General features: G+C 41.4%; 2 protein-coding genes across 2 annotated transcripts; both read left to right on the top strand.

Annotated features, from left to right (window-relative positions):
* Positions 1–1,787: 1,787 nt before the first annotated feature.
* LOC133003752 (extracellular calcium-sensing receptor-like) lies at positions 1,788–5,760 on the top strand. Its single transcript, XM_061073552.1, has 9 exons — positions 1,788–2,023; positions 2,208–2,502; positions 2,703–2,789; positions 2,983–3,252; positions 3,391–3,594; positions 3,686–3,961; positions 4,327–4,554; positions 4,645–4,768; positions 4,850–5,760. The coding sequence occupies exons 1-9, from the start codon at positions 1,788–1,790 to the stop codon at positions 5,758–5,760; spliced, it is 2,631 nt and encodes an 876-aa protein (XP_060929535.1).
* Positions 5,761–7,145: 1,385 nt separating this feature from the next.
* Positions 7,146–10,709, top strand: LOC133003750 (extracellular calcium-sensing receptor-like). Its single transcript, XM_061073550.1, has 8 exons — positions 7,146–7,445; positions 7,646–7,732; positions 7,926–8,195; positions 8,337–8,543; positions 8,635–8,910; positions 9,276–9,503; positions 9,594–9,717; positions 9,799–10,709. Exons 1-8 carry the CDS (start codon positions 7,185–7,187, stop codon positions 10,707–10,709), a joined length of 2,364 nt encoding a protein of 787 aa, XP_060929533.1. The 5' UTR covers positions 7,146–7,184.
* Positions 10,710–11,427: the final 718 nt, after the last annotated feature.

Here is an 11,427-nt window from a genome sequence, read left to right on the forward strand (position 1 = left end):
AACACCCAACAAAAATGGATATTTACAGCTGTGTGTGTGTGTGTTTATTATGTTTTTGTACATATACATATAATATATATCAAAAGATACACTTACATACATTTATAAAAACACAACATTGTTATAGTATTATCAAAAGTGCTTAAATATCTTATATTAATATATATATATATGTTGGGACATGGTTTTTGTGGGACCACAGGCCTCTTTTTCGGCCTTCATGGGTAGTCAAAAGCCTGAAACCACATGTTCTGCATGACCCTTTGTCCCGGAAAATTTCCGGAAAGTGTGAAAAGTCACGAGGGTCACCTCCTATTGGTCACTCTGGCCCCATGACCTGTGAGGTCACCGGGCCAATATAAGGTGAGGTCTCCCTTGATTGTCTCTCTTTCTACAATCCCTCCAAGGACAGCAGCCTCTCTTCTCCTGCATCGCCGAGGGGGAAGCCTGGCATCTTCTCTTCGCATCCAAATCGACGAGAGGAGCGCAAAGGTCTAGCTTCCAGCTCATCTTCTCAAGGAAACTGCCTCTCAAACCAAGCTCTTCCAAACTCCTAGCAGCGACTCGATGTCCTGCAGGAGAAATTCGAACCAGGAACTGAGCCCCACAGCTCAACAGAACCGCGAGGACTTCAACCACACAAAGCCAGAAGACTTCAAACAACTGGCAGGACGAACTGCATAGCAACCTCTTTTCCCTTTTCCAAGGACGGATAACATAACTGGGCTAAGCAAGACTGTATATTTGATTCTGTGTGATGTTTATAAGTTTAATTTGTGTTGTGTTGTGATATGTTGGTTATAAGTTATCCGAAAGTAAGGCTAGTTTGTAATGCTCTTCAAGGTCTTTCTTTGCATTTCAGTCTACACTCTTTGTCTAGCTTAGCAGCCACAACGACACACGCATATCTCTTCACCTCATTAGCTCAGACTCCCGCTACTGGTGGGGGGGGGGCTGTTAACTTTGGGGTGGCCAGCGTCCATCTTGAAAGCACGCTCAGGAAGGTGCGAATTTTAAATTAAACCACCATATTGGGAAGCACACTGACTAACATAGACACACACACTCACATACACATCTTTGTGTAGTTAGTACTCTGTTAGTAATTTGTGTTTTTATACTTTATAATGTTCATAATAAATGTCTTCCTTTCACAAATGTTCTTTCATGAATGTTGCATAAGTAAATTTTGCCAACCTCTACACTGTCAAGAACTCCATAACCTTCACTTTTCATTATATAATCTTTAATAATATATATTATGAAAATATTGAGATTTCTTATTGAACTAGATCTAAATGAGACTGATCTTAATCAATGAATTGGCTATCTTTTCCCTTGCTTTGAAGGGTGATGCCCCGAGGTAACTTTGACCAATTAAAGTTATGATTTAATATTAATATTTTAAATATTAATGTTTTATATTTTATTTTGATAACCACATTTATTGAATGCCTAATGGCACACCACTTTATGGTATCACTTTTAAAAAATTATTACACAACATATATATAATAAATATTATTATTATCACGATAAAGAATTATAAAACGTGCTTATAAATGTTATGCTCCTTGTGTACATTATTGTATTTTATCATGTAATTTACTATTATCGAAGACCCACAGATGAGTCTCAGGTAAATAGAATTTTAGGCCATGCCCCTTTACTTCTCCCTCTGCCCTGATGGGTGGTGTGTGCAGGATTAAACAACACAGCATGTCAATAAAAGTGTGGCAACAGATCAAATGAGGTCTGCAGCTCTCAGAATAAAGCTGAGCAAAGTCATGAGGGCAGTTATAAACACTTGCTTGCTCTTTCAAATGTTGATGTGTTCCTGCTTTTCCTCGGCCGTGTCCTCCCCTCTTTATTCCTCCTCCTGCAGGTTACAGGGACAGTTTCATCTAAACGGGATGCACAAGACTGGAGATGTGGTCCTGGGTGGACTGTTTGCAACCCACTTCTTCTCTGCCTATCCAGACCTGTCATATACGTCTGCACCACGTCAGACGACCTGCCACGGGTGAGTCTGTCAGAAGAAGACAGCAGGGGAGAAATTAACAAAACAATATATACATTCTTTATGCCATTCTAATCATGTATATTTTTACATTCACATAATAATCTTACTATTGTTGCTATTCAACTGTTTTTGCATCTTTCATTTTTTTATTTTCATCAGTGAACACTAGTGTTTTGTGTGTTAGTTTTGATGTGATAGGATTCAGACAGGCCCAGACCATGGCCTTCGCTATCGATGAGATCAACAGAAACTCCAACCTGCTGCCCAATGTTACTCTGGGATACAGTCTGTACGATACCTGCCGCAGACTAGGAATTGGATTCAGTGCAGCAATGTATTTAGCCAACGGTCAAGAGGAGCGGTTGACTTTACACGACACATGTGTGGGAACCCCTCCTGTCCTGGGGGTCGTGGGCGATTCTTCCTCCAGACGTTCTATCGCAATCTCAACTGTCTTAGGTCTATACAGGGTGCCTATGGTGAGTTCTTCTCCTTCATCACGTAATCATTGTTTTGAATAATAATGATATATAATCAAATAATAACACATAACCCGCTGCTCAAAGACACTTTACATGGATTAAACATATTATATTGTATAATATAATCACATGTTACAAAATAAAATACACTTTGCACGTTTTCAGGATGTACAGCCTATTTGTTTTGCTATTTGCAGGTGAGTTATTTTGCAACATGTTCCTGTCTGAGTGATCGGCAAAAGTTTCCCTCATTCTTTAGGACGATCCCGAGTGATGCTTTCCAGGTGAAAATCTATTAAGAGCATTCAAACTGTAATGAGATATATTTTGTGTATAACAGGGAACAGTATTTTTGTAATTGGTGGTTGTATAGTGTCAGATCACTACATTTACAGACAGTAATTAAACATGGAACCTGTCTGGCAGGATTTCTGATGAGAGATTATTCCAGCCTGTGCACTAACTCTTTCAGTGTAGGTTCGTGCTATGATTCAGCTTCTAAAACGCTTCGGCTGGACGTGGGCAGGTCTGCTCATCAGCGGCAATGACTACGGGGTCCACGCCGCCCGATCCTTCCAGTCTGACCTGGGTCCGTCTGGTGGAGGTTGTCTGGCCTACATGGAGATTCTGCCCAGGGGCGACGACCGAGTTGAGCTGAGGAGGATTGTGAACGTGATGAAGAAATCCACAGCTCGTGTGGTCATCGTGTTCGCATATGAGAGTCACATGATTGACCTGTTGGAAGAGGTTGGACTGAAGATACAATTTTAAACACCAAATGCTCTATAGAGTTTTTTCATTTTCAAACGGCTGCTTAATGTGCAGTAATATTGCAAATTACAATTACACTATGAATAAGTACACTTGGTGTCATGCAATCGACAGATCGTGAGGCAGAATGTGACAGGCCTGCAGTGGATGGCCAGTGAAGCCTGGACATCAACTGCTTTGCTTAACACTCCCCGCCTCATGCCCTACCTGGGTGGAACACTGGGCATCGCCATTCGTCGGGGAGAAATACCAGGACTCAGGGATTTTCTGTTAACAATACGTCCTGATCTTTACCACAACAGCTACGGCAATAGCCTGGTGAGAGTTTGACCTTGCAATCCGATGTGGTAAATTTGCTGAAATGATCCAATGTCATCATTAAAAACATTCAGTCTTTAATATATTCCAGGTAAATCAGTTTTGGGAACACACTTTTCAGTGTAGATTAGCGCCACCCCCGTCAGGTTGGATGGAGGCTGGAGGAGCGTTGTGCACCGGGCAGGAAGATTTGGAGACTGTGGAGACTGAGTTTATGGACGTTTCAAACCTCAGGTCAGAATACAACGTGTACAAGGCTGTGTATGCTCTGGCTTACGCCCTGCGTGACATGCTGCAGTGTGAGCCGGGGAGAGGACCTTTCACAGGGCACAGCTGTGGGGACTTACACAGACTGGAGCTGTGGCAGGTGAGATATCAGATTACACTCTGCCTGTTAATGAGTACCTGTATTTAGCATTTAGAGCAGAGCAGCATTTAGTGTAATTTGATATATTTTTTTTGTAATATAGAATTGTTGAAAAATAAACCATATGATAAAAGTGGCCTTTATGAGATGAGATAAGGTAAGATGAGATAATACTTTATTAGTTCCACTAGGGGGTAATTAGCATTTCCCAAATTTTTGATTAGATCAGAGAGAATAAAATCATGTTACTGATTAAATTATTTTTCCTTTTTTGGGTTTTAATTCATAAAAGTGATGTTAATAACTGCAATATTTTCATATGCCCTCTTTGGTTTTCTTTCTATCGCTTATTCTGATTTATATAGCTTGTTTATTACTTGGAAGGCGTCAACTTCACCACACCATTTGGGGACGAGGTGTCATTTGATGAGAATGGAGACGTCTTACCGATCTATGACATCATGAACTGGCAGTGGCTCCCTGATGGAGGAACTAAAGTTCACCGTGTGGGTGAGGTTAAGAAATCAGCCACTAAAGGTGAAGTACTCACACTTCATGACAAGAAGATCTTCTGGAACTTTGAATCCAAACAGGTTATTTCTGACTTTACAGACCATAATATAACTCAATAACTCAGTATAGTAAGATGAGGTAATGATGGATGTAACTTTGTATCTGTGCAGCCTCCTCGGTCAGTGTGCAGTGAGAGCTGTCCTCCAGGCACCCGCATGGCCCGAAAGAAGGGGAAAGCTCCGTGTTGTTTTGACTGCATCCCCTGTTCTGAAGGGGAAATCAGCAATAAAACTGGTTAGGGTTCAATTTAAAACTTTGTAGTTTGGACATATAAATATAATATAAACACATATCTGCACATTTTCCCTGTTCTAGACTCCACGGAGTGCACCAGCTGTCCAGAGGATTTCTGGTCCAGCCCCCAGAATGACCGCTGCGTTCCAAAGAAAACAGAGTTCCTCTCCTACCATGAGCCTCTGGGTATCTGCCTGACAACCACCTCCCTGCTGGGCACGTTTATCTGTGTTGTCGTCCTGGGCATCTTCATCCATCACCGCAGGACACCTTTAGTTAGAGCCAACAATTCAGAACTCAGCTTCCTGCTCTTGGTTTCATTGAAGTTATGTTTCCTTTGCTCTTTGCTGTTCATCGGACGACCCAGAGCATGGACGTGCCAGCTGAGACATGCAGCGTTTGGCATCAGCTTTGTGCTTTGTGTGTCGTGTATCCTGGTTAAAACCATGGTGGTGCTGGCTGTGTTCAAGGCCTCCAAGCCAGGAGGGGGAGCCACTCTGAAGTGGTTTGGCTCTGTGCAGCAGAGAGGGACGGTTCTAGTTCTTACTTCTGTTCAAGCAGCGATCTGCACTACCTGGCTTGTGTCTGCTTCACCAGCTCCTTATAAAAACACTCAGTACCACAATGACAAGATAGTGTATGAGTGTGTAGTCGGCTCCACCATTGGCTTTGCAGTGTTGCTTGGCTACATTGGATTTTTGGCTGTGCTCAGCTTCCTGTTAGCTTTTCTGACGAGGAATCTCCCCGACAGTTTCAACGAGGCCAAACTCATTACCTTCAGCATGTTGATCTTCTGCGCAGTGTGGGTTGCCTTCGTCCCCGCATATATCAGCTCACCAGGCATATACGCAGATGTAGTGGAGGTATTTGCCATCCTGGCCTCAAGTTTTGGCCTCTTGGTGGCCCTGTTTGGACCCAAATGTTACATCATCCTATTGAGACCAGAGAGGAACACAAAGAAAGCCATCATGAGTCGAGGCCACACAGAGTGACAAAATTAACTCTTGAGATAAATCTGTGAAATAATCTGATCCACTCTGTGATTTTTAATCCCACCATGATAATCAGTTTAAACTAAAACAATAAAGATGTGTTCATTAAAAAGACTGAAATGGTTGTATATTATTACATTTTAGTATAGTGTTTTTTTCTCTAATTACATATTTGTTAATTCCCTGGGACACGAACACTGTTGACAGTAATGCTTTAAGAAGAAATAAAGTCATTTCTAGACATGACCTCTCCTTCCTCAAAGCAGGGGACAGAAATATACAACCTACTTGTCGAATATATAAGACCTTTACCTACATCAGTGACCAGAAATCGCTCTTAACTAAAGCACTCGAAGGTAAAGTCTGGGAAACAGTGAAATCATTTCCCACTGTTGAGACTACAATAAGTAGGTAGATGAAAACATGGTGATTATAATCTTTGTTCCACTATTTACTTTATCATAGTGATAATAGTGACACTGAACTGTGAGCTGTCCCACACTTTATCCCAGACTCAGAAACACCCAACCAAAATTGATATTTACAGCTGTGGGTGTGTGTGTGTTTGTGTGTATTATGTTTTTGTACATATACATATGATATATATAAAGATACACTTAAATACATTTACAAAAACAGAAGATTGTTATAGTATTATCAAAAGTGCATAATATCTTATATTAATATATATATATATAGAATAAATATAAATATTATTATCATGATAAAGAATTATAAAACGTGCTTATAAATGTTATGCTCCTTGTGTACATTATTGTATTTTATCATGTAATTTATTATTATCGAAGACCCTCAGATGAGTCTCAGGTAAATAGGATTTTAGGCCCTGCCCCTTTACTTCTCCCTCTGCCCTGATGGGTGGTGTGTGCAGGTGTAAACAAAACTGCATGTCAATAAAAGTGTGGCAACAGAGCAAATGAGGTCTGCAGCTCTCAGAATAAAGCTGAGCAAAGTCATGAGGGCAGTTATAAACACTTGCTTGCTCTTTCAAATGTTGATGTGTTCTTGCTTTTCCTTGGCCGTGTCCTCCCCTCTTTATTCCTCCTCCTGCAGGTTACAGGGACAGTTTCATCTAAACGGGATGCACAAGACTGGAGATGTGGTACTGGGTGGGCTGTTTGCAACTCACTTCTTCTCTGCCTATCCAGACCTGTCGTATACGTCTGCACCACGTCAGACGACCTGCCACGGGTGAGTCTTTCAGAAGAAGCAGTGGAGAAAACAAAACAATTTATATATTCTTTATGCCATTCTAATTATGTATATTTTTACAGTCACATAATATTCTTACTATTGTTGCTATTCAACTGTTTTTGCATCTTTCATTTTTTTTATTTTCATCAGTGAACACTAGTGTTTTGTGTGTAAGTTTTGATGTTATAGGATTCAGACAGGCCCAGACCATGGCCTTCGCTATCGATGAAATCAACAGAAACTCCAACCTGCTGCCCAATGTGACTCTGGGATACAGTCTGTACGATACCTGCGGCAGACTAGGAATTGGATTCAGTGCAGCAATGTATTTAGCCAACGGTCAAGAGGAGCGGTTGACTTTACACGACACATGTGTGGGAACCCCTCCTGTCCTGGGGGTCGTGGGCGATTCTTCCTCCAGACGTTCTATCGCAATCTCCACTGTCTTAGGTTTATACAGGGTGCCTATGGTAAGTTCTTCTGCTTAATCACATAATCATTGTTTTGAAAAATAATGATATGTAATCAAATAATAACACATAACCCCCTGCTCAAAGACACTTTACATGGATAAAACATATTATATTGTATTATATAATCACATGTTAGAAAATAAAACACACTTTGCATCTTTTCAGGATGTACAGTCTTTTTGTTTTGCTATTTGCAGGTGAGTTATTTTGCAACATGTTCCTGTCTGAGTGATCGGCAAAAGTTTCCCTCATTCTTTAGGACGATCCCGAGTGATGCTTTCCAGGTGAAAATCTATTAAGAGCATTCAAACTGTAATGTGATATATATTGTGTATTACAGGGAACAACATTTTTGTAATTGGTGGTTATATCGTGTCAGATCATCACATTTACAGACAGTAATTAAACATGGAACCTGTCTGGCAGGATTTCTGATGAGAGATTATTCCAGCCTGTGCACTAACTCTTTCAGTGTAGGTTCGTGCTATGATTCAGCTTCTAAAACGCTTCGGCTGGACGTGGGCAGGTCTGCTCATCAGCGGCGATGACTACGGGGTCCACGCCGCCCGATCCTTCCAGTCTGACCTGGGTCCGTCTGGTGGAGGTTGTCTGGCCTACATGGAGATTCTGCCCAGGGGCGACGACCGAGTTGAGCTGAGGAGGATTGTGAACGTGATGAGGAAATCCACAGCTCGTGTGGTCATCGTGTTCGCATATGAGAGTCACATGATTGACCTCATGGAAGAGGTTTGACTGAAGATACAATTTCAACCAACACCAATTGCTCTTTAGAGTTTTTTCATTTTCAAACGGTTGCTAAATGTGCAGTAATATTGCAATTTACAATTACAGTATGAATAAGTATACTTGGTGTCATGCAATCTACAGATCGTGAGGCAGAATGTGACAGGCCTGCAGTGGATGGCCAGTGAAGCCTGGACATCAACTGCTGTGCTAAACACCCCCCGCTTCATGCCCTACCTGGGTGGAACACTGGGCATCGCCATCCGTCGGGGAGAAATACCAGGACTCAGGGATTTTCTGTTAACAATACGTCCTGATCTTTACCACAACAACAGCTACGGCAATAGCCTGGTGAGAGTTTGACCTTGCAATCCAATGTGGTATATTTGCTGAAATGATCCAATGTCATCATTAAAAACATTCAGTCTTTAATATATTCCAGGTAAATCAGTTTTGGGAACACACATTTCTGTGTAGATTAGCGCCACCCCCGTCAGGTTGGGTGGAGGCTGGAGGAGCGTTGTGCACCGGGCAGGAAGATTTGGAGACTGTGGAGACTGAGTTTATGGACGTTTCAAACCTCAGGTCAGAGTACAATGTGTACAAGGCTGTGTATGCTCTGGCTTACGCCCTGCATGACATGCTGCAGTGTGAGCCGGGGAGAGGACCTTTCACAGGGCACAGCTGTGGGGACTTACACAGACTGGAGCTGTGGCAGGTGAGATATCAGATTACACTCTGCCTGTAAATGTGTACCTGTATTTAGCATTTAGAGCAGAGCAGCATTTAGTGTAATTTGATATATTTTTTTTGTAATATAGAATTGTTGAAATATAAACCATATGATAAAAGTGGCCTTTATGAGATGAGATAAGGTAAGATAAGATAATACTTTATTAGTTCCACTATGGGGTAATTCGCATTTCCCAAATTTTTGATTAGATCAGACAGAATAAAATCATGTCACTGATTATATTATTTTTCCTTTTTTGGGTTTTAATTCGAAAAAGTGATGTTAATAACTGCAATATTTTCATATGCCCCCTTTGGTTTTGTTTCTATCGCTAATTCTGATTTATATAGCTTGTTTATTACTTGGAAGGCGTCAACTTCACCACACCATTTGGGGACGAGGTGTCATTTGATGAGAATGGAGACGTCTTACCGATCTATGACATCATGAACTGGCAGTGGCTCCCTGATGGAGGAACTAAAGTTCACCGTGTGGGTGAGGTTAAGAAATCAGCCACTAAAGGAGAAGTACTCACACTTCATGACAAGAAGATCTTCTGGAACTTTGAATCCAAACAGGTTATTTCTGACTTTACAGACCATTATATAACTCAATAACTCAGTATAGTAGGGTGAGGTAATGATGGATGTAACTTTGTATCCATGCAGCCTCCTCGGTCAGTGTGCAGTGAGAGCTGTCCTCCAGGCACCCGCATGGCCCGAAAGAAGGGGAAAGCTCCATGTTGTTTTGACTGCATCCCCTGTTCTGAAGGGGAAATCAGCAATAAAACTGGTTAGGGTTCAATTTAAAACTTTGTAGTTTGGACATATAAATATAATATAAACACATATCTGCACATTTTCCCTGTTCTAGACTCCACGGAGTGCACCAGCTGTCCAGAGGATTTCTGGTCCAGCCCCCAGAATGACCGCTGCGTTCCAAAGAAAACAGAGTTCCTCTCCTACCATGAGCCTCTGGGTATCTGCCTGACAACCACCTCCCTGCTGGGCACGTTTATCTGTGTTGTCGTCCTGGGCATCTTCATCCATCACCGCAGGTCACCTTTAGTTAGAGCCAACAATTCAGAACTCAGCTTCCTGCTCTTGGTTTCATTGAAGTTATGTTTCCTTTGCTCTTTGCTGTTCATCGGACGACCCAGAGCATGGACGTGCCAGCTGAGACATGCAGCGTTTGGCATCAGCTTTGTGCTTTGTGTGTCGTGTATCCTGGTTAAAACCATGGTGGTGCTGGCCGTGTTCAAGGCCTCCAAGCCAGGAGGGGGAGCCACTCTGAAGTGGTTTGGCTCTGTGCAGCAGAGAGGGACAGTTCTGGTTCTTACTTCTGTTCAAGCAGCGATCTGCACTACCTGGCTTGTGTCTGCTTCACCAGCTCCTTATAAAAACACCCAGTACCACAATGACAAGATAGTGTATGAGTGTGTAGTCGGCTCCACCATTGGCTTTGCAGTGTTGCTTGGCTACATTGGATTTTTGGCTGTGCTCAGCTTCCTGTTAGCTTTTCTGACGAGGAATCTCCCCGACAGTTTCAACGAGGCCAAACTCATTACCTTCAGCATGTTGATCTTCTGCGCAGTGTGGGTTGCCTTCGTCCCCGCGTATATCAGCTCACCAGGCATATACGCAGATGTAGTGGAGGTATTTGCCATCCTGGCCTCAAGTTTTGGCCTCTTGGTGGCGCTGTTTGGACCCAAATGTTACATCATCCTTTTGAGACCAGAGAGGAACACAAAGAAATCCATCATGAGTCGAGGCCACAAAGAGTGACAAGATTAACTCTTGAGATAAATCTGTGAAATAATCTGATCCACTCTGTGTTTTTGAATCCCACCATGAGTATCAGCTTAAACTAAAACAATAAAGATGTGTTTATTAAAAAGATTGAAATGGTTGTACATTATTACATTTTAATATAGTGTTTTTTTCTCTAATTATATATTTGTTAATTCCCTTGGACACGAACACTGTTGACAGTAATGCTTTAAGAAGAAATAAAGTCATTTCTAGACATGACCTCTCCTTCCTCAAAGCAGGGGACAGAAATATACAACCTACTTGTCGAATATATAAGACCTTTACCTACATCAGGGACCAGAAATCGTTCTCAACTAAAGCACTTATAGATAAAGTCTGGGAAACAGTGAAATCATTTCCCACTGTTGAGACTACAATAAGTAGGTAGATGAAAACATGGTGATTATAATCTTTGTTCCACTATATACTTCATCATAGTGATAATAGTGACACTGAACTGTGAGCTGTCCCACACTTTATCCCAGACTCAGAAACACCCAACCAAAATTGATATTTACAGCTGTGGGTGTGTGTGTGTTATGTTTTTGTACATATACATATTATATATATAAAAAGATATACTTAAATACATTTATAAAAACACAACATTGTTATAGTATTATTAAAGTGCATCATATCTTATATTAATATATATATCTATATATAAATATTATTATCATGATAAAGAATT

The sequence above is a fragment of the Limanda limanda genome, chromosome 6 (assembly GCF_963576545.1).
Source record: "Limanda limanda chromosome 6, fLimLim1.1, whole genome shotgun sequence".
Classification (NCBI taxonomy): Eukaryota; Metazoa; Chordata; class Actinopteri; order Pleuronectiformes; family Pleuronectidae; genus Limanda; species Limanda limanda.